The sequence below is a fragment of the Ranitomeya imitator genome, chromosome 1, assembly GCF_032444005.1.
Source record: "Ranitomeya imitator isolate aRanImi1 chromosome 1, aRanImi1.pri, whole genome shotgun sequence".
Taxonomy (NCBI): Eukaryota; Metazoa; Chordata; class Amphibia; order Anura; family Dendrobatidae; genus Ranitomeya; species Ranitomeya imitator.
In genome coordinates this window covers 1,081,645,345-1,081,672,127 of record NC_091282.1, presented here as the reverse complement: position 1 = coordinate 1,081,672,127, position 26,783 = coordinate 1,081,645,345, and the positions used below count along the sequence as shown (strand labels likewise).

Sequence of the window (26,783 nt, the reverse complement as noted above, 5' to 3'; positions counted from 1 at the left end):
TCTCTTATATCTCAGGTCAGTTAAAAGACGTATTGGCGGTCATTAAGGGGTTAATATGACAACCTAATATTATCAAATTCTGTGTCGTACCTGTGGGTTCAAAATGCTCACTATACCCCTGGATGGGGAGTGGTTTCCAAACTGGTGTCACTGGTGATGGCTTTCCACTGTTTAGGTACATCGGGAGCTCTCCAAACGCAACATGGCGTCCGCTAATTATTCCAGTAAATTTTGCATTCATAAAGTCAAATGGCGCTTCTTCCCTTCTGAGCCCTGCCGTGTGCCCAAACAGTAGATTTCCCCCACAAATAAGTTATCGGCATATTCAGGAGAAATTGTACAACAAATTTTGTGGTCCATTTTCTCCTGTTACCCTTGTGAAAATAAAATAGTTTGGGTCTAAAGTAAATTTTTCATGAAAAACAAAGCACTTGAAGTGTTAATAAACTTATTGAATGTTATTTTGAGTACCTTCAGTTTTTAGAATGATGTCACTTTGGGGTATTTTTTGTCATATACACCCCTCAAAGTCACTTCAAATTTGATGTGGTCCCTAAAATAGTTTTGTAAATTGTGTTGGAGAAATGAGAAATCGCTGGTCAACTTTTAACCCTTCTAACTTCCTAACAAAAAAAAATAATGTTTCCAAAATTGTACTGATGTAAAACAGACATGTGGGAAATGTTATTTATTAACTATTTTGCGTGATGTGACTCTCTGATTTAAGGACATAAGAATTAAAAGTTTGAAATCTGTGAAATGTTCACAATTGTCGCCAAATTTCGTTTTTTTTTTTTTGTTTATTTTCACAAACGCATGTAATATCAAATAAATGTTACCATTATTATGTCACAATAAAACAGTCTCAGAATCAGTGGGATATGTCGAACCGTTCCAGAGTTATAACCTCAAAGTGACAGTGGTCAGAATTGTAAAATTTGGCTTGCTTATTTAGGTCCAAAATTGGCTTGGTCACTAAAGTGTTAAATGACAACACCACAGACATGAACAGAGATTAACAGCCCCTTTACAAGAGGCAAAAATGTGGAAGTGTGCTTTCCTGAGAACAGGATCCCAACTACTTGCCTGTGTAAGAAGGCCGGCAACAATCTGGACTGAAGCATCCAACAACTCCTGAACAGTCTGTGGTGCAACGTGGGAATTGGTGGATAGAACATGACATGATGTTTCAGATGTGTTCGTTTGGATTCAGGTCTGGGGAACGGGCAAGCCAGTCCATAGCATCATTGCCGTTATCTTGCAGGAACTGCTGACACATTTCAGCCACATGAGATCTAGCATTGTCATTCATCAGAAGGAAACCAGGGCCACTGCATATGCATATCGTCTCACAATGGGCCTGAGGATCTCATCCCGCTACCTAATGGCAGTCAGGGTACCTGTGGCTAACATATTGAGGGCTGTGCAGTCCTTTAAAAAAATGCCTCCCCACACCTTTACTGACCGACTACCAAACCAATCATGCTGAAGGTTGTTGGAGGCAGCTTATCGTTCTCCACAGCGTGTCCAGGCTATCACATCTGTCACATGTGCTCAGTGTGAAAATGCTCCCATCCGTGAAGAGCACAGGGTGTCATTGTCGAACCTGTCAATCTTGGTGTTCTCTGGCAAATGCCAATCGCCCTGCGCGATGTTGGGCTGTAAGCAGAACACCCTCTTGTGGCCGTTAGGCCCTCATACCACCCTCATGGAGTCTGTTTCATATGGAGGTTAGTGGCCTGCTGGGAGTCATTTTGAAGGCTCTGGCACTGCTCCTCCTGTTTCTGCTTGCACAAAGGAGTAAGTATTGGTACTCCTGCTGGGTTGTTGCTCTCCTACGGCCCCCTCCACATATCCTAGTGTACTGGCCTGTCTCCTGGTATCTGCTCCATGCTCTGGACACTGTGCTGACAGACACAGCCACTTTTCTTGCAACAGCTCGCATTGATGTGCCATCTTGGATGAGCTGCACTACCTAATATAGGTATTCTGAAGACCTGACGTCTAGGCCACGTACTGAGGACGTCCGTTCCTCCCGCAGCCTAGGGGAAAGTCCCCGGACCCCGGGCAGAGAGTGCCGTGTGCTCCCGAGCGCGCAATAATCCCGCCCTACTGCCCACAGCACGTCCGCCAAGAAGCTCCCAGAGCCGAGCGGCTTGGGTGAGGGCGGGACCCTTCGTCAGTCGCCATAGAAACGCAGGTAGCGAGGCCGTGACCACGCGAACAGAACGGGGCTCATTCTCAGAATGCCGATTTTATTACTATGGGCACAAGGGGGCATTCTTTGCGTCTGGAGGAGAGAAGGTTTTTCCACCAACATAGAAGAGGATTCTTTACTGTTAGGGCAGTGAGAATCTGGAATTGCTTGCCTGAGGAGGTGGTGATGGCGAACTCAGTCGAGGGGTTCAAGAGAGGCCTGGATGTCTTCCTGGAGCAGAACAATATTGTATCATACAATTATTAGGTTCTGTAGAAGGACGTAGATCTGGGGATTTATTATGATGGAATATAGGCTGAACTGGATGGACAAATGTCTTTTTTCGGCCTTACTAACTATGTTACTATGTTACCTGAGCAACTTCTGGGAGTTGTAGACACTGCCTCATGCTACTGTACAGTACCTCTAGTGGTGAGAGCAATGATAAAATTCAAAAGTGACTACAATAACAACCAAAAAGGATGAGAATAGAGATCTGCGGTCACCTCCTGCAGAACCACTCCTTTATAGGGGTTTTCACAATTCGTCCCATATTGTAATTCTGACCCCATCCTTCAATAATCTCTCCAATCCTATTATAATGTCTCTCATCATGTAATAGCACCCTATCCTGAAATATATTCATGCTTGTAATAATGTCCCCTGACCCTTTACTGTAACAGTGCCTTCAGTCCTGTAACAATGCCACCAATCCCCCCCCCCATCTTGTACGTGTCCCCCACCTGTAATAGTATCCTGTCTTGTAATAAGAACAACATGTTTGTAATGGAACAACACGTCTACCTTGAACTGTCCTCCCATCTCTCTTCTTGCTCCCTCTTTGACCGCTTACAATCTGGCTTCCGGTCACACCATTCCACTGAAACTGCCCTAACTAAGGTCACCAATGACCTCTTAACCGCCAAGAGCAAGCAACACTACTCTGTCCTCCTCCTCCTCAACCTGTTGGCTGCCTTTGACACAGTGGACCATTCCCTATTATTACAGACCCTCTCATCCCTTCGCATTAGACTTGGCCCTATCCTGGATCTCATCATACCTAACTGACCGGACATTCAGCGTCTCCCACTCACACACCACCTCCTCACCTCGCCCCCTATCTGTCGGAGTCCCACAAGGTTCAGTCCTTGGGCCCCTGCTCTTCTCCATTTACACCTTTGGCCTGGGACAGCTCATAGAATCTCACGGCTTTCAGTATCATCTCTATGCTGATGACACGCAGATCTACATTTCTGGACCAGATATCACCTCCCTACTAACTAGAATCCCTCAATGTCTGTCCACTATTTCACCCTTCTTCTCCGCTAGATTTCTGAAACTTAACATGGACAAAACAGAATTCATCATTTTTCCCCCATCTCACGCGACTCCCCCCCCAACGAACCTATCCATTACAGTAAATGGCTGCCCACTCTCCCCAGTCCCACAAGATCGCTGCTTCGAGGTAATCCTTGACGCTGATCGCTCCTTCAAACCACATATCCAAGCCCTTTCCACTTCCTGCCGACTTCAACTAAAAAATATTTCACAAATCCGTTCATTCCTCAACCAAGAATCTGCAAAAACCTCAGTCCATGCCCTCATCATCTCTCGCCTTGACTACTGCAACCTCCTGCTCTGTGGCCTCCCCTCTAACACTCTCGCACCCCTCCAATCTATTCTAAACTCTGCTGCCCGACTAATCCACCTGTCCCCCCGCTATTCCCCGGCCTCTCCCCTCTGTCAATCCCTTCACTGGCTCCCCATTGCCCAGAGACTCCACTACAAAACCCTAACCATGACGTACAAAGCCATCCACAACCTGTCTCCTCCATACATCTGTGACCTCGTCTCCCGGTACTTACCTACACGCAACCTCCGATCCTCACAAGATCTCCTTCTCTACTCCCCTGTTATCTCCTCTTCCCACAATCGTATACAAGATTTCTCTCGCGTATCACCCCTACTCTGGAACCCTCTATCACAACACATCAGACTCTCGCCTACCATCGAAACCTTCAAAAAGAACCTGAAGACCCACCTCTTCCGACAAGCCTACAACCTGCAGTAACTACCGATTGACCAAACTGCTGCATGACCAGCTCTACCCTCGCCTACTGTATCCTCACCCATCCCTTGTAGATTGTGAGCCTTCACGGGCAGGGCCCTCACTCCTCCTGTACCAGTTATGACTTGTATTGTTTAAGATTATTGTACTTGTTTTTATTATGTATACCCCTCCTCACATGTAAAGCGCCATGGAATAAATGGCGCTATAACAATAATTAATAATAATAATAATAGTCCCTGATCTGGCAATAATGTCCCTCAGCCCATTCCTATCTTATACGTAGTAATATCCCCATCCTTGTCCCCTACTTGTAACAATGTCCCCCCAAAAAAAATTCTTCTCACCTGACCCCTCGCTCCTTTGGCAAACAGCATCCTCTTCCTCCTCCACAGCTGGGACACTTAGCAATGACGTCATGTGGGGCTGCGCTGGGACACAGTGCAGTGAGTGGAGACTGAAGTCTCTATGCCACGCATGACTGAAAGTTAATTTTCTCCTAAATGGCACACTTTCGGTAACACGAACAGGCAACTTCGTAGCATTATTACCCTGCATATTAAGCCTATATCTGCAGCTTAATAGCATTACCGGACCTGTCAGGTTCCCTATAAGAAAAGCTAGCTGTTTCCATTTTTCTCAGCTCAGTCCAAGAGGGCAATCCCCGATATCTTTTCCACGCCACACTCGCCTAGAGTGATAGTCCCCCCTACACATGTGTATAAGGAGAGACCCGTCACTCAAGAAGGTATGGGGCAAGAAGAAACCACTGGGGAACTGCATCTTCAGCAAGTCACACGAGCCACATGGCTCCCTGACGGCTGTTTTCCCTGATGTCTGCCCATGGCTTGGGAAGCATGAATCAGCTGTACTGACATTCCCAGGGTTCATCACCTCATCTCCGCAGCTGCTTTTTCTGTGTAAGTCTATGGAGCTTCGATCTGAGGCTCAATAGACTTACGATGAAAAAAGTAGCTCTACCCCACATAACAGTCACTGCTCAAGCAGGCAAAGATGATGAGCGCTTTCGTGGGACTGGAACGGAACTGGACCCGGAGAACACCGTGATCGGTAAGCATTGCAAAACACTTACAACTTATGTATATACAATAAAATAATATCGAAAGTTCTACTTCAGGTTGGAGAGTGGAGGTAATATGCCAAATATAAAACTCTAAAGTACGCATTATTGTAGCGGTAATTAAAAATGTTCAAACCCTCCAAGGGTATGTTTCCACGTTCAGGAAACGCTGCGTGTTTGACGCTGCATAGAGACGCAGCGTCAAACACGCAGCGTCCAGATGTTACAGCATAGTGGAGGGGATTTAATGAAATCCCGTCTCCACTATGCGTGGTAACACGCATCCGGCGGCCCTGCGATTCCGGACATGTGGCGCGTCTTTTTAGATCACAGCATGTCCGTTTACCTTGCAGCGACGCTGCGACGCTGCTAGGTGTAACATAGGGCCCTATGTGTGGGGTGTGATGATTCCGGATGTGTGCAATGAACACATCCGGCATCATCGCGTCTCCAGGGGGCGGAGTGAGTTTGCTGCTCCGTCAAAACCGCCGGCCATCCTGAACGTGGACACGTACCCTTAGAACGGTCTTGACACACAAAAATGTGAAAATGTCCAAAACTTCATGAAAGGTTAAAACTTTAAAATACTGCTTTCCTCTGAAATGGCAGTGATTCAAATACCACCTACAACATAATTTATAGCATTGTGAGTGACAGAGAAAAAAAAAAGACAAGAATAGTAAGAGTGGGCGCTGAGGACTTGTGAGATAGTGGTGAGTTTAATAATGACATTTGTAAGGTGCTTATAAAGGGTTAAAGGGGAATACCTTTCTTAAGAAGTAATATAAGCAATCAGGATAATCCTGTCCACCCACACACAATGCAGGGAACAGCAACAGAACTTCAGAAAAAAAAATAAAAGTGTGAACAGCAGTGATAAAGAAGTGTCCACGGCATCAATGATTGGAGCAGAGTACCCGAAACTTTGAAGTCCCCCTGTGTCATTAGAGAGATGACTCAAAGCTTATTTCAGAAATTGTATTCTTGGAAAAGCTTCCCCCAATTGCAGAGTCTGAACAACGCTCGCATGATCAGATCTACTACTCCACACCACAAATCTGCAGCACAGCCATGCTTTACAAGCAGGAAATCTGTGAATAGGTCACAACAAAATAGGAAGGCCACAGATTTAAAAACTATGCTCATTTTTTTTGTTATACATGAATTTTACAGTAAATGCGCAGATTTTAGGAGCAGAATCAGCAAACATCTGGGCAAGTATGTGGCCAAGTAGCGACACCAAGCAGATCTGCCCGGTTAAATAACATCTGATTTGTTCCTGAAAAGAAACTGAAAAACATTTATAAATACATTTTTGCCACAAACAAAGTCACAAAATTACAGCGGATGCCATTTGTACACCATAATTTGTGACTTATTAAGCTTTCGCCTCCACATTTAAGAAAAATAGCAGGGGGTAAGTCCAATTGACAAATCTACTGCCACACTTATTTCTGGTGCACGTTCTGCGCACGATGTGCTGACATATTAGAAGGCATGTGCCTTTAAAAGAGAATCTGTCACCACGTTTCTGCTATCTGATCTGAAAACAGCATAATGTAACAGCAGAGACCCTGATTCCAGCATTGTGTCACTGAGGCTCTGTGCACACGTTGTGCATTAGGTTTAAGAATTTCTGGTGCAGATTCTGCCTCTCCTGGCAGAAAACGCACCTGCAGGTTTGTCGCGCTTTTTGTGCGTTTTTGCTGCGTTTTTTTTACCCCTGCGGTTTTCTATAATGGAATGGGTGCAAAAACGCTGCAGATTCACAAAAAAGAAGTGACATGCTACTTCTTTTCAGGTATGTGCACACGTTGCAGATTCTCTGCGGATCCGCAGCGTTTTTTGAGGTGCAGAAACGCTGCAGATCCACAATTGATTTACAGTACAATGTAAATCAATGAGAAAAAAAAAAAATGCTGTGCACACTTTACGGAAAATCCGCTGCGGAAACGCTGCGGTTTAAAAGAAGTAGCATGTCACTTCTTTTTTGTGAATCTGCAGCGTTTTTGTAGCCATTCCATTATAGAAAACCGCAGGGGTAAAAACCGCAGCAAAAACGCACAAAAAACGCGACAAATCCGCAGGTGCGTCTTGCACATAGCCTTAAACCGCAGCATTTCCGCAGCGGATTTTCCGCAAAGTGTACACAGCATTTTTTTTTTCTCCTTGATTTACATTGTACTGGAAATCAATTGCGGATCTGCAGCCTTTCTGCACCTCAAAAAACGCTGCGGATCCGCAGAGAATCCACAACGTGTGCACATACCCTTACTGGGATGAAGGGTATGTTTGACAAAATCACAATTTTCTCTGCTGCAGATCTAGCAGTTCTATAAATAGTGAGATCTGTGTAACCCCGCCCCCACCACTGATTGACAGCTTTCTGTGTACATTGTGTAAAGGGGTAAAGAATGCAAATCAGTGGTGGGGCTGGGTTACACAGAGCTCATGAATATGCTGGACTACCTGGCAGCAAGTTTACTAGTCCTCTAATGATAATCTTCTGCTAATAACACAGTGATTCTATTAAATCTACAGCAAGCAGCCCAGCAAGTGATACATCGCTGGAATCAGGGTCTCTGTCTCTACATTATGCTGCTCTCGGACTATGTGGCAAAAACATGTTGACAAATTGCCTTTGATAAATCAGAATCCTTTCAAAATTGTGCTATTTATCAAGACTGACCGTCCACTTTGTCTTACCAAATCTTTCCCAATATCTTTTGAGTGAAGAAAATATAAAATCGCCAAAGAGAACTTTGTGGTGCATTTATAGCTGCCGACAATCCGTTATCTGCAGCCCAATCTCCCATTTACACACAATGCTGTGCTGCCAATAACGATCATTTTAATGCTGCCATGTACACTCCAATCACCAAAAGAACAAGCATTTTATTGTTCGCTGGGTGATTGCCGACACAATTAAACAAACCGCAAATTGGCAAATGAGCGTTAAGGAAAAACTATCAATTCCTCAGAATAGGCCTTAACGTTGTTTGTTAAGACTAAATATCATTTAAAAGAATAATTTGAAAGCTTTGTATACACAAACCAAATTAAAAATAAGAACCTAATAATACTTCTGCCTAAAATAATATAAATATATATGTAATGATCCAAATATTGTAAATGCTTATCTAGTGCTAACCCGAACGTATGTGTATACTAAGGGGCACTACTGTACCTACAAGACCTGTAATAGTACAGACATTTATATAGTGTGAGAGTAAACATTAATAAATAGTAAATTACATAAAACAACATGCTGGAATGAGAGATGAAAAAAGCCTGGACAGCCAGAAAAATTGAGAACTTTTTTCCCCCTTTCTGGAAAAAATGATGCATCCATAATTTTTTTGAAACTGGAGAAACTTATACAGATTATGAAAGAAATTAAAGGGATTCTCCGGTTCATAAGCTACATGTCTGCAGTCATCTGCTATGTTAACGGCTGCAGGTGGACTGCGATTCCACTTGCAGCTGTTAGGGGCACATGAGAACTGATCCAATCAGCTATCATGTGCCAAAAAAGATGTGGGCTCAGTGCCAGAGCCTGTACCAAAAGTGGATACACAACATATGACGTACCTTTGCGGTGCTCAGATGAAACCAAAATTGAACTTTTTGGCCACCAAGGTAACAGCTATGTTTGACGCCAAACCAACACAGCTCATCGGCTGTAGAACACCATCCACACAGTAAAATATGGTGGTGGCAGCATCATGCTTTAGGGATTTTTTTGCCTGCAGAAAGAGGGAAAAAGGATGGTGGAAAATACAGGGATATTCTTGAGCAAAACCAGCTTCAGTGTGTCAATCATTTGAGGCTGGGACGGAGGTTCACCTTCCAGCAAGACAATGACCAAAGCATACTGCTAAATTAACACTCAAGTGGCTTAAGGGGAAACGTGCAAATGTTTTGGAGTGGCCTAGTCACAGCACAGACCTTAATCTGACTGAGAATCTGTGATCAGACTTGAAGATTGCTGTTCAGAGGAAACCATCTAACTTGAAGGAGTGCGAGCAGTTTTGCCTTGAAGCCATGGGCAAAAATCCCATTGGCAAGATGTGGAAAGCTCAAAGACTTATCCAAGAAGACTTGCAGCTATAATTTGTCGGTACAAAGTGCTAACTTTAGGGGGGGGTGAATAGTTTTGCACACTGAAGTCTTCTGTTATTTTGTCCTATTTGTAGTTCACTTCACAATAAAAAGAACGCCAAATGTTCACAGGTGTAAGCATGTTCTGTACATGAGCTGATGCAAACCTTTAACCCCTTCAAGACCCAGCCTATTTTGACCTTAAAGACCTTGCCGTTTTTTGCCATTCTGACCAGTGTCCCTTTATGAGGTAATAACTCAGGAACGCTTCAACGGATCCTAGCGGTTCTGAGATTGTTTTTTCGTGACATATTGGGCTTCATGTTAGTGGTAAATTTAGGTCAATAAATTCTGCATTTATTTGTGATAAACACGGAAATTTGGCGAAAATTTTGAAAATTTCGCAATTTTCACATTTTGAATTTTTATTCTGTTAAACCAGAGAGATATGTGACACAAAATAGTTAATAAATAACATTTCCCACATGTTTACTTTACATCAGCACAATTTTGGAAACAAAATTTTTTTTTGTTAGGAAGTTATAAGGGTTAAAATTCGACCAGCGATTTGTCATTTTTACAACGAAATTTACAAAACCATTTTTTTTAGGGACCACCTCACATTTGAAGTCAGTTTGAGGGGTCTATATGGCTGAAAATACCCAAAAGTGACACCATTCTAAAAACTGCACCCCTCAAGGTACTCAAAACCACATTCAAGAAGTTTATTAACCCTTCAGGTGCTTCACAGCAGCAGAAGCAACATGGAAGGAAAAAATGAACATTTAACTTTTTAGTCACAAAAATTATCTTTTAGCAACAATTTTTTTATTTTCCCAATGGTAAAAGGAGAAACTGAACCACGAACGTTGTTGTCCAATTTGTCCTGAGTACGATGATACCTCATATGTGGGGGTAAACCACTGTTTTGGCGCACGGCAGGGCTTGGAAGGGAAGGAGCGCCATTTGACTTTTTGAATCAAAAATTGGCTCCACTCTTTAGCGGACACCATGTCACGTTTGGAGAGCCCCCGTGTGCCTAAAAATTGGAGCTCCCCCACAAGTGACCCCATTTTGGAAACTAGACGCCCCAAGGAACTTATCTAGATGCATAGTGAGCACTTTGAACCCCCAGGTGCTTCACAAATTGATCCGTAAAAATGAAAAAGTACTTTTTTTTCACAAAAAAATTCTTTTAGCCTCAATTTTTTCATTTTCACATGGGCAACAGGATAAAATGGATCCTAAAATGTGTTGGGCAATTTCTCCTGAGTACACCAATACCTCACATGTGGAGGTAAACCACTGTTTGGGCACATGGTAAGGCTCGGAAGGGAAGGAGCGCCATTTGACTTTTTGAATGAAAAATTATTTCCATCGTTAGCGGACACCATGTCGCGTTTGGATAGCTCCTGTGTGCCTAAACATTGGCGCTCCCCCACAAGTGACCCCATTTTGGAAACTAGACCCCCCAAGGAACTAATTTAGATGCCTAGTGAGCACTTTAAACCCTCAGGTGCTTCACAAATTGATCTGTAAAAATGAAAAAGTAATTTTTTTTCACAAAAAAATTATTTTCGCCTCAATTTTTTCATTTTCACATGGGCAGTAGGATAAAATGGATCATAAAATTTGTTGGGCAATTTCTCCCGAGTACGCCTATACCTCATATGTGGGGGTAAACCACTGTTTGGGCACTCGGCAGGGCTCGGAAGGGAAGGCGCGCCATTTGACTTTTTGAATGGAAAATTAGCTCCAATTGTTAGCGGACACCATGTCGCGTTTGGAGAGCCCCTGTGTGCCTAAACATTGGAGCTCCCCCACAAGTGACCCCATTTTGGAAACTAGACCCCCCAAGGAACTTATCTAGATGCATATTGAGCACTTTAAACCCCCAGGTGCTTCACAGAAGTTTATAACGCAGAGCCATGAAAATAAAAAATAATTTTTCTTTCCTCAAAAATGATTTTTTAGCCTGGAATTTCCTATTTTGCCAAGGATAATAGGAGAAATTGGACCCCAAATATTGTTGTCCAGTTTGTCCTGAGTACGCTGATACCCCATATGTGGGGGTAAACCACTGTTTGGGCGCACGGCAGGGCTCGGAAGGGATGGCACGCCATTTGGCTTTTTAAATGGAAAATTAGCTCCAATCATTAGCGGACACCATGTCACGTTTGGAGAGCCCCTGTGTGCCTAAACATTGGAGATCCCCCAGAAATGACAACATTTTAGAAACTAGACCCCCAAAGGAACTAATCTAGATGTGTGGTGAGGACTTTGAACCCCCAAGTGCTTCACAGAAGTTTATAACGCAGAGCCATGAAAAAAAAAAAAAAATTATTTTCTCAAAAATGATCTTTTAGCCTGCAATTTTTTATTTTCCCAAGGGTAACAGGAGAAATTTGACCCCAAAAGTTGTTGTCCAGTTTCTCCTGAGTACGCTGATACCCCATATGTGGGGGTAAATCACTGTTTGGGCACATGCCGGGGCTCGGAAGTGAAGTAGTGACGTTTTGAAATGCAGACTTTGATGGAATGCTCTGTGGGCGTCACGTTGCGTTTGCAGAGCCCCTGATGTGGCTTAACAGTAGAAACCCCCCACAAGTGACCCCATTTTGGAAACTAGATCCCCAAAGGAACTTATCTAGATGTGTGGTGAGCACTTTGAACCCCCAAGTGCTTCATAGAAGTTTATAATGCAGAGCCGTGAAAATAATAAATACGTTTTCTTTCCTCAAAAATAATTATTTAGCCCAGAATTTTTTAATTTTCCCAAGGGTAACAGGAGAAATTTGACCCCAATATTTGTTGTCCAGTTTCTCCTGAGTACGGTGATACCCCATATGTGGGGGTAAACTACTGTTTGGGCACATGCCGGGGCTTGGAATTGAAGTAGTGACGTTTTGAAATGCAGACTTTGATGGAATGCTCTGCGGGCGTCACGTTGCGTTTGCAGAGCCCCTGATGTGCCTAAACAGTAGAAACCCCCCACAAGTGACCCCATTTTGGAAACTAGACCCTGAAAGGAACTTATCTAGATGTGTGGTGAGCACTTTGAACCCCCAAGTGCTTCATAGAAGTTTATAATGCAGAGCCGTGAAAATAATAAATACGTTTTCTTTCCTCAAAAATAATTATTTAGCCCAGAATTTTTTATTTTCCCAAGGGTTACAGGAGAAATTGGACCCCAAAAGTTGTTGTCCAGTTTCTCCTGAGTACGCTGATACCCCATATGTGGGGGTAAACCACTGTTTGGGCACACGTCGGGGCTCAGAAGGGAAGTAGTGACTTTTGAAATGCAGACTTTGATGGAATGGTCTGCGGGTGTCACGTTGCGTTTGCAGAGCCCCTGGTGTGCCTAAACAGTAGAAACCCCCCACAAGTGACCCCATTTTAGAAACTAGACCCCCCAAGGAACTTATCTAGATATGTGGTGAGCACTTTGAACCCCCAAGTGCTTCACAGACGTTTACAACGCAGAGCCGTGAAAATAAAAAATCATTTTTCTTTCCTCAAAAATTATGTTTTAGCAAGCATTTTTTTAGATTCACAAGGGTAACAGGAGAAATTGGACCCCAGTAATTGTTGCGCAGTTTGTCCTGAGTATGCTGGTACCCCATATGTGGGAGTAAACCACTGTTTGGGCACACGTCAGGGCTCGGAAGTGAGGGAGCACCATTTGACTTTTTGAATACGAGATTGGCTGGAATCAATGGTGGCGCCATGTTGCGTTTGGAGACCCCTGATGTGCCTAAACAGTGGTAACCCCTCAATTCTAACTCCAACACTAACCCCAACACACCCCTAACCCTAATCCCAACTGTAGCCATAATCCTAATCACAACCCTAACCCCAACACACCCCTAACCACAACACTAACCCCAACACACCCCTAACCCTAACCACAACCCTAATTCCAACCCTAACCCTAAGGCTATGTGCCCACGTTGTGGATTCGTGTGAGATATTTCCGCACCATTTTTGAAAAATCTGCGGGTAAAAGGCACTGTGTTTTACCTGAGGATTTTCCGCGGATTTCCAGTGTTTTTTGTGCGGATTTCACCTGCGGATTCCTATTGAGGAACAGGTGTAAAACGCTGCGGAATCCGCACAAAGAATTGACATGCTGCGGAAAATACAACGCAGCGTTCCCGCGCGGTATTTTCCGCACCATGGGCACAGCGGATTTGGTTTTTCATATGTTTACATGGTACTGTAAACCTGATGGAACACTGCTGCGAATCCGCAGCCAAATCCGCACCGTGTGCACATAGCCTAATTCTAAAGGTATGTGCACACGCTGCGGAAAACGCTGCGGATCCGCAGCAGTTTCCCATGAGTGTACAGTTCAATGTAAACCTATGGGAAACAAAAATCGCTGTACACATGCTGCGGAAAAACTGCACGGAAACGCAGCGGTTTACATTCCGCAGCATGTCACTTCTTTGTGCGGATTCCGCAGCGGTTTTACAACTGCTCCAATAGAAAATCGCAATTGTAAAACCGCAGTGAAATGCGCAGAAAAAAACGCGGTAAATCCGCCATAAATCCGCAGCGGTTTAGCACTGCGGATTTATCAAATCCGCAGCGGAAAAATCCGCAGAGGACCAGAATACGTGTGCACATTCCTAACCCTAACCCTAGCCCTAACCCTAGCCCTAACCCTAACCCTACCCCTAACCCTACCCCTAGCCCTACCCCTAACCCTACCCCTACCCCTAACCCTAACCCTACCCCTAACCCTATTCTAACATTAGTGGAAAAAAAAAATTTCTTTATTTTTTTATTGTCCCTACCTATGGGGGTGACAAAGGGGGGGGGTCATTTATTATTTTTTTTATTTTGATCACTGAGATAGATTATATCTCAGTGATCAAAATGCACTTTGGAACGAATCTGCCGGCCGGCAGATTCGGCGGGCGCACTGCGTATGCGCCCGCCATTTTGGAAGATGGCGGCGCCCGGGAGAAGACGGACGGGACCACGGCTGGATCGGTAAGTATGATAGGGTGGGGGGGGACCACGGGGGGGGGGGGATCGGAGCACGGGGGGGGGGAATCGGAGCGCGGGAGGGGTGGAACGGAGCGCGGGGGGCGTGGAACGGAGCACGGGGGGGCTGGAATGGAGCACGGGGGGGTGGAACGGAGCACGGGGGGGTGGATCGGAGTGCAGGGGGGGTGATTGGAGCACGGGGGGGTGATTGGAGCACGGGGGGAGCGGACACGAGCACGGGGGGGAGCGGAGCACTGGACGGAGGGGAGCCGGAGCAGTGTACCGGCCAGATCGGGGGGGTGGGGGGGCGATCGGAGGGGTGGGGTGGGGGCACACTAGTATTTCCAGCCATGGCCGATGATATTTCAGCATCGGCCATGGCTGGATTGTAATATTTCACCCGTTATAATGGGTGAAATATTACAAATCGCTCTGATTGGCAGTTTCACTTTCAACAGCCAATCAGAGCGATCGTAGCCACGAGGGGGTGAAGCCACCCCCCCTGGGCTAAACTACCACTCCCCCTGTCCCTGCAGATCGGGTGAAATGGGAGTTAACCCTTTCACCCGATCTGCAGGGACGCGATCTTTCCATGACGCCGCATAGGCGTCATGGGTCGGAATGGCACCGACTTTCATGACGCCTACGTGGCGTCATGGGTCGGGAAGGGGTTAAAAAAAAACTGTGAAATTCCAGGTTGTGAGCTAGTAAAACATGACAAATGCCAAGGGTGGGGAATACTTTTGCAAGCCACTGTACATGTGCATATCAATTGTTTGGGGTGTAATGCTACTGATAAGATCTGAAAGGTATTCCAGGTTACTTCAAATTCCATTCTCCATTTGTATACAGGTGTTTTCTTTATTTTCTTACCAGCACTGGTTAGCACCAGAAAGCATAAATCATACTGCCAGCACTGAATAATGGGGACAGGAAATGATGTGGACTTGAGTAAAGCATATTTGCATTACACGTGTACCACACCAACACCGCAGTTTGGGTAGGTTAATTATATGCAAACCAGAAAATGAAAATCCTTTCTACACTACTTCTGACACGCACATTACACAGGTCACTGCCACAAGTGCCTGACAAAAGTCACAAGTAGTGATGAGCGAACGTGCTGGGATAAGGTGTTATCCGAGTACGCTCATGTGCTAACCTAGTGTCTTCAGCATGCTCGAATAATATGTTTGAGTCCCCGCGCCTGTATGTCTCCCGGCTGTTAGACAGAAGCAACACATACAGGGATCGCCCGTTTGTTAGCTGCGAAACATGCAGCGGCGGGGACTCCAATCTATTTTACGAGCACGTCAAAAACACTCGGTTGGCACACGACCATGTTCGGATAACACCTTATCCCAGCACATTCGTTCGTCACTAGTCACAAGCTCCAGCCATCATATTACGTATCCTACAGCAATTAATACACTAATGAGTCTGATTCATTATTGCTTTTGGGCCCTTTTGGTACAGCTTTTGGCATTTTTCACTTGCACCTAATCGCTGTTTTAAAGGGGTTTTCCCGCAAAAAGGTTAATTTTAATCAATACATCTTGGAATAATAATAACTTCCACAATTGGATGTTTAAATAAAACGTTCCCGTGCTGAGATAATCTAATAAATGTGCCCCTGCTGTGTACTGCGCGTTTGCTATTGTGAATGGGTTCAGGGTTTCCAGATATTTTTGCTCCATTCATCATTTCTGACTTTTGGAACATTTTAAATGTAATCACGTCTCCCTTTTGAGAGATTTTAGATTTTTTTTTGGCACCGAAATTGCTATTTTGCGTAAAAGTGTTGCTAAAAATAAAGACAATTCATTACTTTTGCGCAAAATTCATGAACCGCATTTGCCATTGTGAAAAATTTAGCGCAAAAACCAGCAACAAATACAAGTCAAAAAAGAAAAAGTAAGAAACAAAACCTGATCAAAATGATGGGGCCTGAATTCAGAAAATGAAAATTTTATTTATCCATAAATGTTAAAACTATTTCAATACATTTATCTTGACAATTTCAAGTCACAGTTCCCAGATGAAAATATCAGTCCACAGCATAAAATATTTGCTGAAATCACCCAAAATGCCATTCGAGCATCTGAAAATATCACGAGACTGGCTCGCTAGCTCCAGAGCAGTGCTGAATCAGCAGCGTCATGCACAGAAGCTGAGCGCGAGTAAAAAAATAACACATCACTGTTAATTGGAGCACCTTACAGGTTGTGAAGTCCAGAAACTCAGAATATCGTTAGTGATTTAATAGATTACAACATATACTGACATACAAATCCTAAGTAGCACAGAACCTGTTTCAAAAGCGTGACCATCATGTAAATTAATATGCTCTCTTCCAGAACATAAATTGTTTATTAACATTGCATTTGATGAAATTTTGAGTTTATCTTAGAAATTGATTAATATTCTGCATTTCATATATTTGGATGCATTTTGTGGTTTCTATACTAAACAGTTTCTTTGCTGTGGTCATCCTTTCTCTATCGACCTTGTGGTCCTGGCCTGTCTGCCCTGTGGGGTACCATCCGACTACCACGATACGGCTTTTCAATGTTACTCATTGCGGACACAGCTCATACTATTCAATATATTTTATACTTTTTTGATTTGTCTACGATTATTTTGCATTAGATTTTTTGCTCTTACTTATCGCCTATGACATTGCCTCTTCCTGGGATTTAGTATGGGTCACAAGTCCCCTTGGTTGTCCCGCTCCATAGTGGCACCCAGGGTTTGCTGGCCTTTTTGCATATGGGCTGGCGGTACCAAGGATATATCCGCATCACTTCCGGTGATGTGGCTCACTGTGACACGCAAGCACTAGCGTCATTTCTGATATTCCGGTCCACCATGACATTCACGCCGCACATGCATTTTTGCATTCTGGGATTCCTCCGATTTTGGCCTCGTGTCTGTGCCTTTTCATTGGCTAATTTAGAGTATGGGAGAGAAACATTCAGGTCATACAAACTCCTTGGTGGGGTTTCAGTCCCTGGCCTGAGCGCTGCAAGACTACAATGCTAACCACTGAGCCACCGTGCCGCCCTATTTTACCTGAAAACATAAGTTGTGAAGAGGTTTTGCAGCAGTTGTGGAAATTGCTTTCATAATGGATACTCTAGGAAGTAGGAAAACGATTTCAGAACGATAGTGTCATACGAGTCTACCAGAAACTGACTACATTCCCCCCCCCCTTACTCAGGAAAGGCAGGATGTGTTTTATGATGTTCTGCAGCAGGCTAAAGACATACAGTATATCAGCACAAAATTACTGTTCAAACCAAGCACATCACCTTGTAAGGCACATATCCCTAATAAAAATGTCACCTTGCTGCATTTGCAGAAATCATTCTTTTTCAAAAGTGCTAATGAGGAGCTTAGTACACCCTGGGTGTGGCCAAGCAGTTGAAGGCGCCTTCCCACCTGCTTACTTTCCATTTCTCCCCACCCTCCTGTGGATCCTTTAAAACTTGAGCTGTCAATTAGAAAGAGGGTTACGGAAATAGTTGCAAAATAAGTATATGGACTAAACTGCTCGGCCACACCCAGGGTGCACCAAGAAGCTCATTAGCATATTTGAATTAAAAAAAGACTTGTGGTAAAGGCAGTAAAGGATTTGGTCATTAAAAGGGTTGTCCAGGACTTTATGATGTTGGCCTATCCTTAGGATCGGTCTTAAATATCTGATCGTGGGGGGCGACATCCGGCACCCCCGCCGACCAGCCATTCCCAGCATTTGCGCCGAGTTGTAGTATAACTCATCAGCGGAATAGTGGTCATGGCCAGAGCCTGCACATCTGCCCCCTACTGACTTGAATAGAGGGCAGATGTGCTGCACCTGGCTGTGGCCACTATTCCATCGAAGGAGCTGTGCTATGCAACTCAGCGCATCTGACCACCACCAACAGGTGATCGGCAGGGAGTGCCAGATGGCATCTCCACCGATCAGACGCTGATGACCTATTCCAAAGCCATCAATATAAAGGTTCTGGATCACCCCTTCTAAATGCATTATTTTTATTAAGACCATGCTCCCACTAAGGTACCGTGCTTGGCTTAAATATTGTATAATGGACAAACTCTGCTTATATGAAAATCTATTCCGTAGAGCGAAGTTTATGCCAATCAAGTACAGCCTGACAATGTTTTCATTTTCTTCAAAAAGGTACGTTTCAAGAGGTTCTGCAGCAACTGCATGATGTAAATCCCAGCTAGATTAGAGAATCTATTTCAGAGAGGGGGCTTCATGCCAATCAACCAGATACAGCATTTCCCTTGACCTTACAAAGGGGGTTTTACAGGAAATGACAGTTTTATTCCATTAGGTAGACTATCCCAGCTGTAGCAGAAAATAAGGAGACAGCAGAATATTTGTGAGACATTGCCTCCTCACTTGTACAATCGTGTCATTATCAGAGTGACCAGCACCAAATAGAATTGCCTACAATATCAATTAATTTGACCGTATGCCACTTCAGAAAGAAGAGATATCTTTTCACCCTCCATACATTTCTAAACCTGCGCCGTCTTCTGCAAGTACAGCAAAGCTTTTGTCAGGGAGTAATGGTGTGTTTAATTAAACAAGCAAGGGTGAACACACAAGAAGACAGAATACCGTCTGCATATTTTTACTGTCGACTTCCCAGTGACGAGTGCTTGTATAGGGGATGGACTACACGTACCAGGCGACTGGTGTCACAAATGATGACAGGGGTAAAGATAAGATTAGGTCGAGCTTTTAATCAGATGTGACCTGTGCAGCAGACTCTGATCTCAATACTCCATGTGGGGGCCTGGGTCTAGCCAAAGCACCAGACTTGTCAAGTAAGCCACCTGGTAGCACAGCCATGGACAAGCCATTTCTTTCATTATTATTATTAATTATTATAGTGCCATTTATTCCATGGCGCTTTACATGTGAGGAGGGGTATACATAATAAAATCAAGTACAATAATCTTGAACAATACAAGTCACAACTGGTACAGGAGGAGAGAGGACCCTGCCCGCGAGGGCTCACAATCTACAAGGGATGGGTGAGGATACAGTAGGCGAGGATAGAGCTGTCCGTGCAGTGGTTTGGTCATGATCGTCAAACCTGTACTACAAGAAGTCCCAACAGATAGACATCCACATACGCAGATCAACATGGTAAAGAGGTAAAAAAAAGGATTTGTATAATTGCAAGTTTTGGGAGGGTCACCTTCTGTCCAATCCCTCTTTTCTGCACAACGCCTCTTAGAACTGTCAAACAGGCTGTCAATAGATCCGACCACGTCACCGGAGCTCTGCAGCAGAACAATAGCGTGACACAGCCTTATTCTTCTGCAGTTTGTCTACAGCTACCTACGTCTGGTAACAAGTGCGTTCCCAGCACAAGGAATAAGGGATCATTGTTCTAATTTGGGTTCGGATGTGTCCATTCTGACAAGCGAAGTCCTGATAACTTGTTAGCTAGCGATCAGCTTACTCAGGATGGACAAATCCCAGAAGCTTATAGCCAACATGTCTAGGAATGTGCTCCGTACCAATCATTTTTTTCCATGTCTATAGGAGATCATAAAAAAATTCCCATATGGTCAACATGGCTGGTCCTACATAAAGTCGGAACCCACACGACTGACTTTCTGGATCCCTACAGAGTCCATGAACTCAACACCCCCCAATCAAGTCTCGAAACCATAATGCTTCCAAACACTCTTGGTGCCAATTACGAGATGTCTGAAAGTGGACATTTCTGACAAGACATCCTAAACAAAGAACCATTCAAATTAATGGCGTGTTGCGTGGAATTGTTTGTCAGAGCCTCCAAGACCCAGACACCGCAGAGGAGCAATATAGGGGGAATAAAGACACCGCGTTCTTGAGACCACTGGAAATAGCTATACGTCAGATGATCGGACACAGTGCTGGTGTAGCCGCACAATCAGACAACAAGCAGCACGCAGCGTGGTATTTGCCCCATCAATAAAACAAGAGGTTAGCAATTTCATCTGAAATACTAGCAAGTTGTAACCCAATAATCGCTCAGATATCCGGTTATACCAGCTAAACTGCTCATGAAAAGAATCCATTTTATAGTCGATTCTATGCCTTTATATATAACACATAGAACTGACCTACCTCTTCCGACAAGCCTACAACCTACAGTAACCACCAACCCACCAAACCGATGCACGGCCAGCTCTACCCTCACCTACTGCATCCAGCAGGGTCCTCTCTCCTACTGTACCAGTCATGACTTGTTTTGGTTAAGATTACTGTACTCATTTTTACTATGTATACCCCTCCTCACATGTCAAGCGCCATGGAATACATGGCACTACAATAATAATAATCTTTATTTTTACATAGCGCTGACATATTCCGCAGTGATTTACAGGTTGCACACATTATCATCGTTGACCCCTTTGGGGCTCATAATCTAAATTCCCTATCAGTATGTCTTTGGAACATGGGAGGAAACCGGAGTGGCCTGAGGAAACCCACGCAAACACGGAGAGAACATACAAACTCTTTGCAGATGTTGTCCTGGGTGGGGTTTGAACCCAGGACTCCAGCACTGCAAGGCTGCTGTGCTAACCACTGCGCCACTGTGCTGCCCGTATAAGAATATTTTTTTTTTTTCACAAATTATCTCAGGTTTTGTTCTCACTTCTGTTATCTGTTCCATTTAGGGGGAATTCATGTGCAAAACAGATCCAAAGTATATCTGATATAGGCAGAAGCAAAGACCCCACTAGTCACTGATGTCCCGGTGGGTCTATTCTGTATCACACAGAACTTTTTCTCCTGTTCTAAAAACCTCAAACAGAAATCGGATGGATCCCATAATAATAATAATAATGGATAGGCTCCATCGTCCTCCATCTGCTCCAGTAATACTGTTCTGGCCAATCCCCACCTCAAGAGGACATAGAACCCGACCCTGTAGGGGCAGACATGGGCTCGGTTCATCCACATGTGTAAGGCTACTTTCACACTAGCGTCGTACGACACACATCGCAATGCGTCGTTTTCCAGAAAAAACGCATCCTGCAAAGTTGTTTGCAGGATGCGTTTTTTCTCCATAGGCTTGTATTAGCGACGCATTGCCACACGTCGCAAGCGTCGTGTGATGGTTGCTTCGGACCGTCAGCACCAAAAACCGTTGCTTGTAACTTTTTTTGTGCATTGTGTCCGCCATTTCCGACCACGCATGCGCGGCCGGAACTCCGCCCCCTCCTCCCCGCAACTCACAATGGGGCAGCAGATGCGTTGTAATAATGCATCCAATGCCCCCGTTGTGCTGTGTTGTCACAGGGTGTGTCAGTACGTTGGCCCGACGCACTGCGACGGGCCGACGCTAGTGTGAACGTAGCCTTAGTCAGAACTCTGGTGTAAAGCCATGAAAAGTTGCACAGATGTTTTTACTACTTTTGATCTTTGCACTCCAGCTTCGGATAGCCCACCAGAGTGGCCAGAGCCGGGGTGGGCTACGCCGCCTAGCAAAGATCATGGTTCATACTCCAGACATGTTACGGCAGTCTGCGCCTGGAGTAACCGTTCTGGCGAGGAGCACGTCACTCACAAAACGCGCCAAACCTCATGAGTGGCATGTGCCTCCTAACGAATGTGGTGCATGGTATTCCTGCACGCCCCTCGTACCTAATACCAGTCTTCATGAATTGTGGGCATGGAGCCCCCATTATGAGGGCAGACAGAGCAAGCAGGCCACTAAGCAGAAAATGCAGCAACCACTACCACACCAGCAGGAACACTACTGCCATGGCGGATGAATACACACAGTGCAGGTTACAGGGCTGCCTAGAGGTCTATGGGCGGAGCGATATCCCGGCGGAATTTCGGTTCTCGGCGTTATGAGAGCCGCACTATATAGACGCGCAGTAGCAGCCGGACGCCAGCAATGGCCGCGCCTCCCCCTCCCGGCCACTGGGATGTGTGAGGAGCAGTCCGTTGGGGGGCACCAGTTACCCAGAACCCCACGGGGCAACCAACTCGCCGCGCCCCCCTCCCCGGACACAGCGCACGTACAGCCGGGCCGGGGATGCGCAGTACGGCGCTGAGCTCGCGGCACCTCGCACCATTAGGGCGATTAGTACAATTAATGAATCCACCTCCAGACAGAGGGACCCGGCCTGACCGAGCACCAGGCCCCTCTGGTAATGGAGGAAGGACGAGGAAGCGGCTACACACAAGCCGGTACTCACCCGGGCCAGCTGGGAGTGCGGGGGCTCCGTCCGGCCGGAGGACAGGGAGGACCAGAGGATGAGCAGAGCCAGGAAAGTGGCCAGCACCAGCAGGCTGCGCAGGAGGAAGCCGGGCTTCAGCCTCATGGTCGTGCTGGCAGCAGAGAGGAGCAGTCACGGTGTAGTCACTGGAGAAAGTGAGGGGAGCGCTGTGCACGGACTGATTACATGGCGCACGGCGCGGCGGCGGCTGTAGCCTGGGATGAGGGCTCCTTCATGAGGCGGCGGCACATCCTCCTCAGCCGGCGGCACTCGCCTCACACACAGGTGTGAGCTCCTCTCCTCACTCACACACCAGTGTGGCCTCTATTCTCCTCCTCCTCCCTGACACTGTCCCGCTGCTGCCCCCTGCCTCACCCCGCCTCTGCCAGACGGCAAACTTTCCTGCTGTCCTGAGGTGAGGCCGCTGCTGGTATGGGAAGACCCCCATATGTGGTGGAGGAGGAGGGCAGCACTTACCACTCATGGTGGTCCAGTATGGGCTCGTGGCCCCAAGTCACACAGATCTCTACACAATCGTGTGTGTCACGCGTAAAGCCCCCCATACACATTACAATATTATTTATATAGTGCCATTAATTCCATGGTGCTGTACTTGAGAAGGGGTTACGTACAGGGTTATAGATCACGTTTACAGTAAACAGGTTTACGATGACAGACTGGTACAGAGGGGAGAGGACCCTGCCCTTGCGGACTTACATTCTATCTACAATATCAGTCAATATCTAATGTGTATGGGTCGCTGCCAACTGAGCGGGCAAATAACGACTGCTGGCAGAAATGTCTGCCGGAGGCTTTCTGGTAGAGAACACAGGAGCACTTGGCCGTATGAGCGCCTGTGTGTACGGGAGAGGTGGCATAAGACGAACAATCGGTTGCAGCTAACAGCCATTTAATATGGCTAACATAGGACGAATTCAGTCAATTATTAACTCAAAACTGACAATAAAGATTAAACAATAACCACAATACGGATTTCATCAACCAAGGTATTAGGCTAGGTTTACTTTAGCGTTTCTGTACGCAGCGTATCATCTGCATGCGCAAAGGCATACAAAAACGCATGTTTTCACAGCGTTTTTTTATCCACATCATCTTAGGCATGATGCCAAAAAAAACTGTGTGTGCATGCGTTTTTACATGCATTTGCATTGTTTGTGCACATGCGTTTGATATTTCCAATGCTTTTCCATTACAATTTCTTTGACACCGGACACCCATTGGGGTATCTCATGTGATTTCTGTATATAGACACTGCACTGATGAAATCATCATCTTTTGCAGCTGTATCCTGCTGCAAGATGGATCTTAGCGTGGAGAGCTTCTTTCTTGGTCTTGATTTGTAATTGAGATTGGCTGTTGCCTTTGCTGTGTCTTGTGAAGAAGAAAGAAAAAGAAAGATGGAGAAGACGTCGTCGTCACTATTGGCAACACCCCATTGTTGAAGTCCGAGAGAGCTGTGGAGCCTACCACTCGTACACAGCTGCACAGGGTGGATAAAAATCAATGTTGTTTTTTTTTAAAAAGTAAAATCCGATTTTTTTATTTAAATCGGATTTTTTTTATTTAAATCGGATTTTTTTTCAATAAACTGCTTTTTGAGGAAAATATTTTACCATCCAAAGGTTCTTCCATCATGAAATAAAGCTGAGTTGTTTAACTCAGTAGAATAAAGGCTGTATATGTGTAACATTCACAATACCATGCTCTTCCAGAGGTTTTTGTAGGATTAGTGGGCAGTTTCTCTCCTTTGACTCTTCAGAGGTCCCAGCCTCTTCTTCACGGCAAAAATGTTAAAACATGAACAGAGTTGAGAAAAAGACCTTAATCCTATTGTTCTACAAACCTATGAATACAGAATCAACCCCTTCAGTGCCAAGTCCAAGAAGTTAGACAATATGTTTCTGATTGTTTGGAGTGGAATAGATCTGCACAACACAAGAAGAATGTGAATCTAAGTGTGAGGAGGATGAAGGGCAAGCAGACAAGAAAATGAAAGTGAAACTTTGAGCACAATACTGCAGCATAGCCACAGACAGACAAGTCTGGATCTGTTTGTGTGTACGATCTGAGGTTTATTACATTCTTTCCTTATAATGGCAGCAGGCCGTAAAAGAGACCCAGTTTGGGAATATTTTAATGAAGCTCCTTCGCCTATCGGTAAGGCAGGCATGCGTGCAAAATGCAAATGATGCAGCAAAGAGATGCAAGGCCTGGTGGCGCGAATGAGGCAACATCATGAGAAGTGCGGTGATGAAGATGACCAAAGAAACACTTCTGAACAGGCAGGATCTTCAGGTTGGTAAACATTTTTATTGAATCCTATTTCTAAAGACTGAACTGTCATGTGTGAGAAAAATTATATTTCTTATTATTACTGCATGTTACTGTCATTTGGTACAGTTATGAAGAAAAACAAATATTCCTTTTGGGGCAGGGGCAGTGATGTGTTGTGTACAATAAGCAGAAATTGTATAAACAATAAAATAACAGCATTGACTTTTTTTGTTTAGGGGAATTCATGGAATCTGGAAACTATCCACCTCCAAGATCACCATCATCCTGTTCTACAGTTTCAGAGTTATCCATCCAGGATAGTGCTTCATTAGCAGCAGCATCATCATCAGACACCCACAGCCACATATCACCATCACCCAAAAGGAAGAAAAAACCTTTACCTCCTGGAACCACCATAGATAGGTTTGTGATAAGAACTAGCAGATTAGAAAAAGAGTTGATTGATGAAAAAATTGCCCAGTTTATTTATGCAACGAACTCTTCTTTCCGTCTGACTGAGAACCCACATTTCATTAATATGGTTCAGTCACTGAGGCCAGGATACAGTCCACCCAGCAGAGCTGATGTTACAGGGAAACTGCTGGATCAAGTGTATGACAGAGAAATGGAGCAATGTGCAACAGCTCTGGAGGGTAAAATTGTTAACCTAAGTATTGATGGGTGGAGTAATGTCCACAATGATCCTATTGTATGTGCTTGTATAACAACAGAAGAAGGTAAAGTCTTCCTTGCACAAACAACTGATACGTCAGGAAATGCACACACAGCAGAATACTTACAAGAAGTGGCAGTAAAAGCTATAACGACATGTGAACAAAAATTCAAATGTCTAGTACGCAGTTTGGTCACTGACAATGCTGCAAACGTATCCAAGATGAGAAGAGATTTAGAAGAGCAGGGAGGGAATACAAAGCTGCTAATAACATATGGTTGCAGTGCTCATTTGCTGCACCTCTTAGCCAAAGACTTAAGTGTTCCAGAAATAAAGGCTAATGTTGTTGAAATTGCTAAATACTTCCGTAATAATCATTTTGCTGCAGCAGCTCTGAAAAGGATGGGTGGAACCAAGCTAACGCTCCCACAAGATGTTAGATGGAACTCTGTGGTGGACTGTTTTGAGCAGTATATCAAAAACTGGCCTATTCTGATGACACTTTGTGAAGAAAATCGAGATAAAATAGATGGCACTGTCACGGCCAAAATCCTCAACATTGGGCTTAAGAGAAATGTTGAACATATGCTGAGCTTCCTGAAACCCATCTCTCAAGCTTTAAACAAAATACAGCAAAATAGCTGTTTTATTGCGGATGCTGTTGAAATTTGGAAGGAACTGAGTGAACACTTAAAAACAAAACTACACATGGACGGAATTAAATTACAAGCAGTAAACAAACGAATGGGACAAGCACTGACTCCAGCTCATTTTTTGGCAAATATTGTCAATATCCATTATCAGGGTCAAAACCTAAGTGCTGAGGAAGAGGAGTTAGCTATGACATGGGTATCCAGCAATCATCCATCTTTAATGCCAACTATAATAAACTTCAGAGCTAAGGGGGAACCATTCAAGAAATATATGTTTGCTGAAGATATTTTAAGGAAGGTCACACCAGTAAACTGGTGGAAGTCACTTAAGCGATTGCATTTAGAGACTGTTCAAGTAATGATTTCACTTTTAACAGCAGTAGCTTCTTCTGCAGGCGTTGAAAGAATATTCTCTTCCTTTGGACTCATTCATTCTAAATTGAGAAATCGGTTGGGACCCAATAAAGCAGGAA

At 44.6% G+C, this 26,783-nt stretch overlaps 1 protein-coding gene across 2 annotated transcripts in view; it reads right to left on the bottom strand.

The window, feature by feature from the left end:
- Nucleotides 1-23,024, bottom strand: part of GALNT7 (polypeptide N-acetylgalactosaminyltransferase 7) — a 237,639-nt gene extending 214,615 nt beyond the window's left edge. Inside the window, exon 1 of one of the 2 annotated variants that reach the window (XM_069744237.1) lies at nucleotides 22,669-23,024. In XM_069744237.1, coding sequence (XP_069600338.1) covers nucleotides 22,669-22,794 — 126 coding nt within the window. In that variant the 5' untranslated portion in view covers nucleotides 22,795-23,024. The remainder of the gene's footprint in view (nucleotides 1-22,668) is intronic. The other variant, XM_069744236.1, reaches the window with a different exon arrangement.
- Between the last annotated feature and the right edge of the window lie 3,759 nt (nucleotides 23,025-26,783).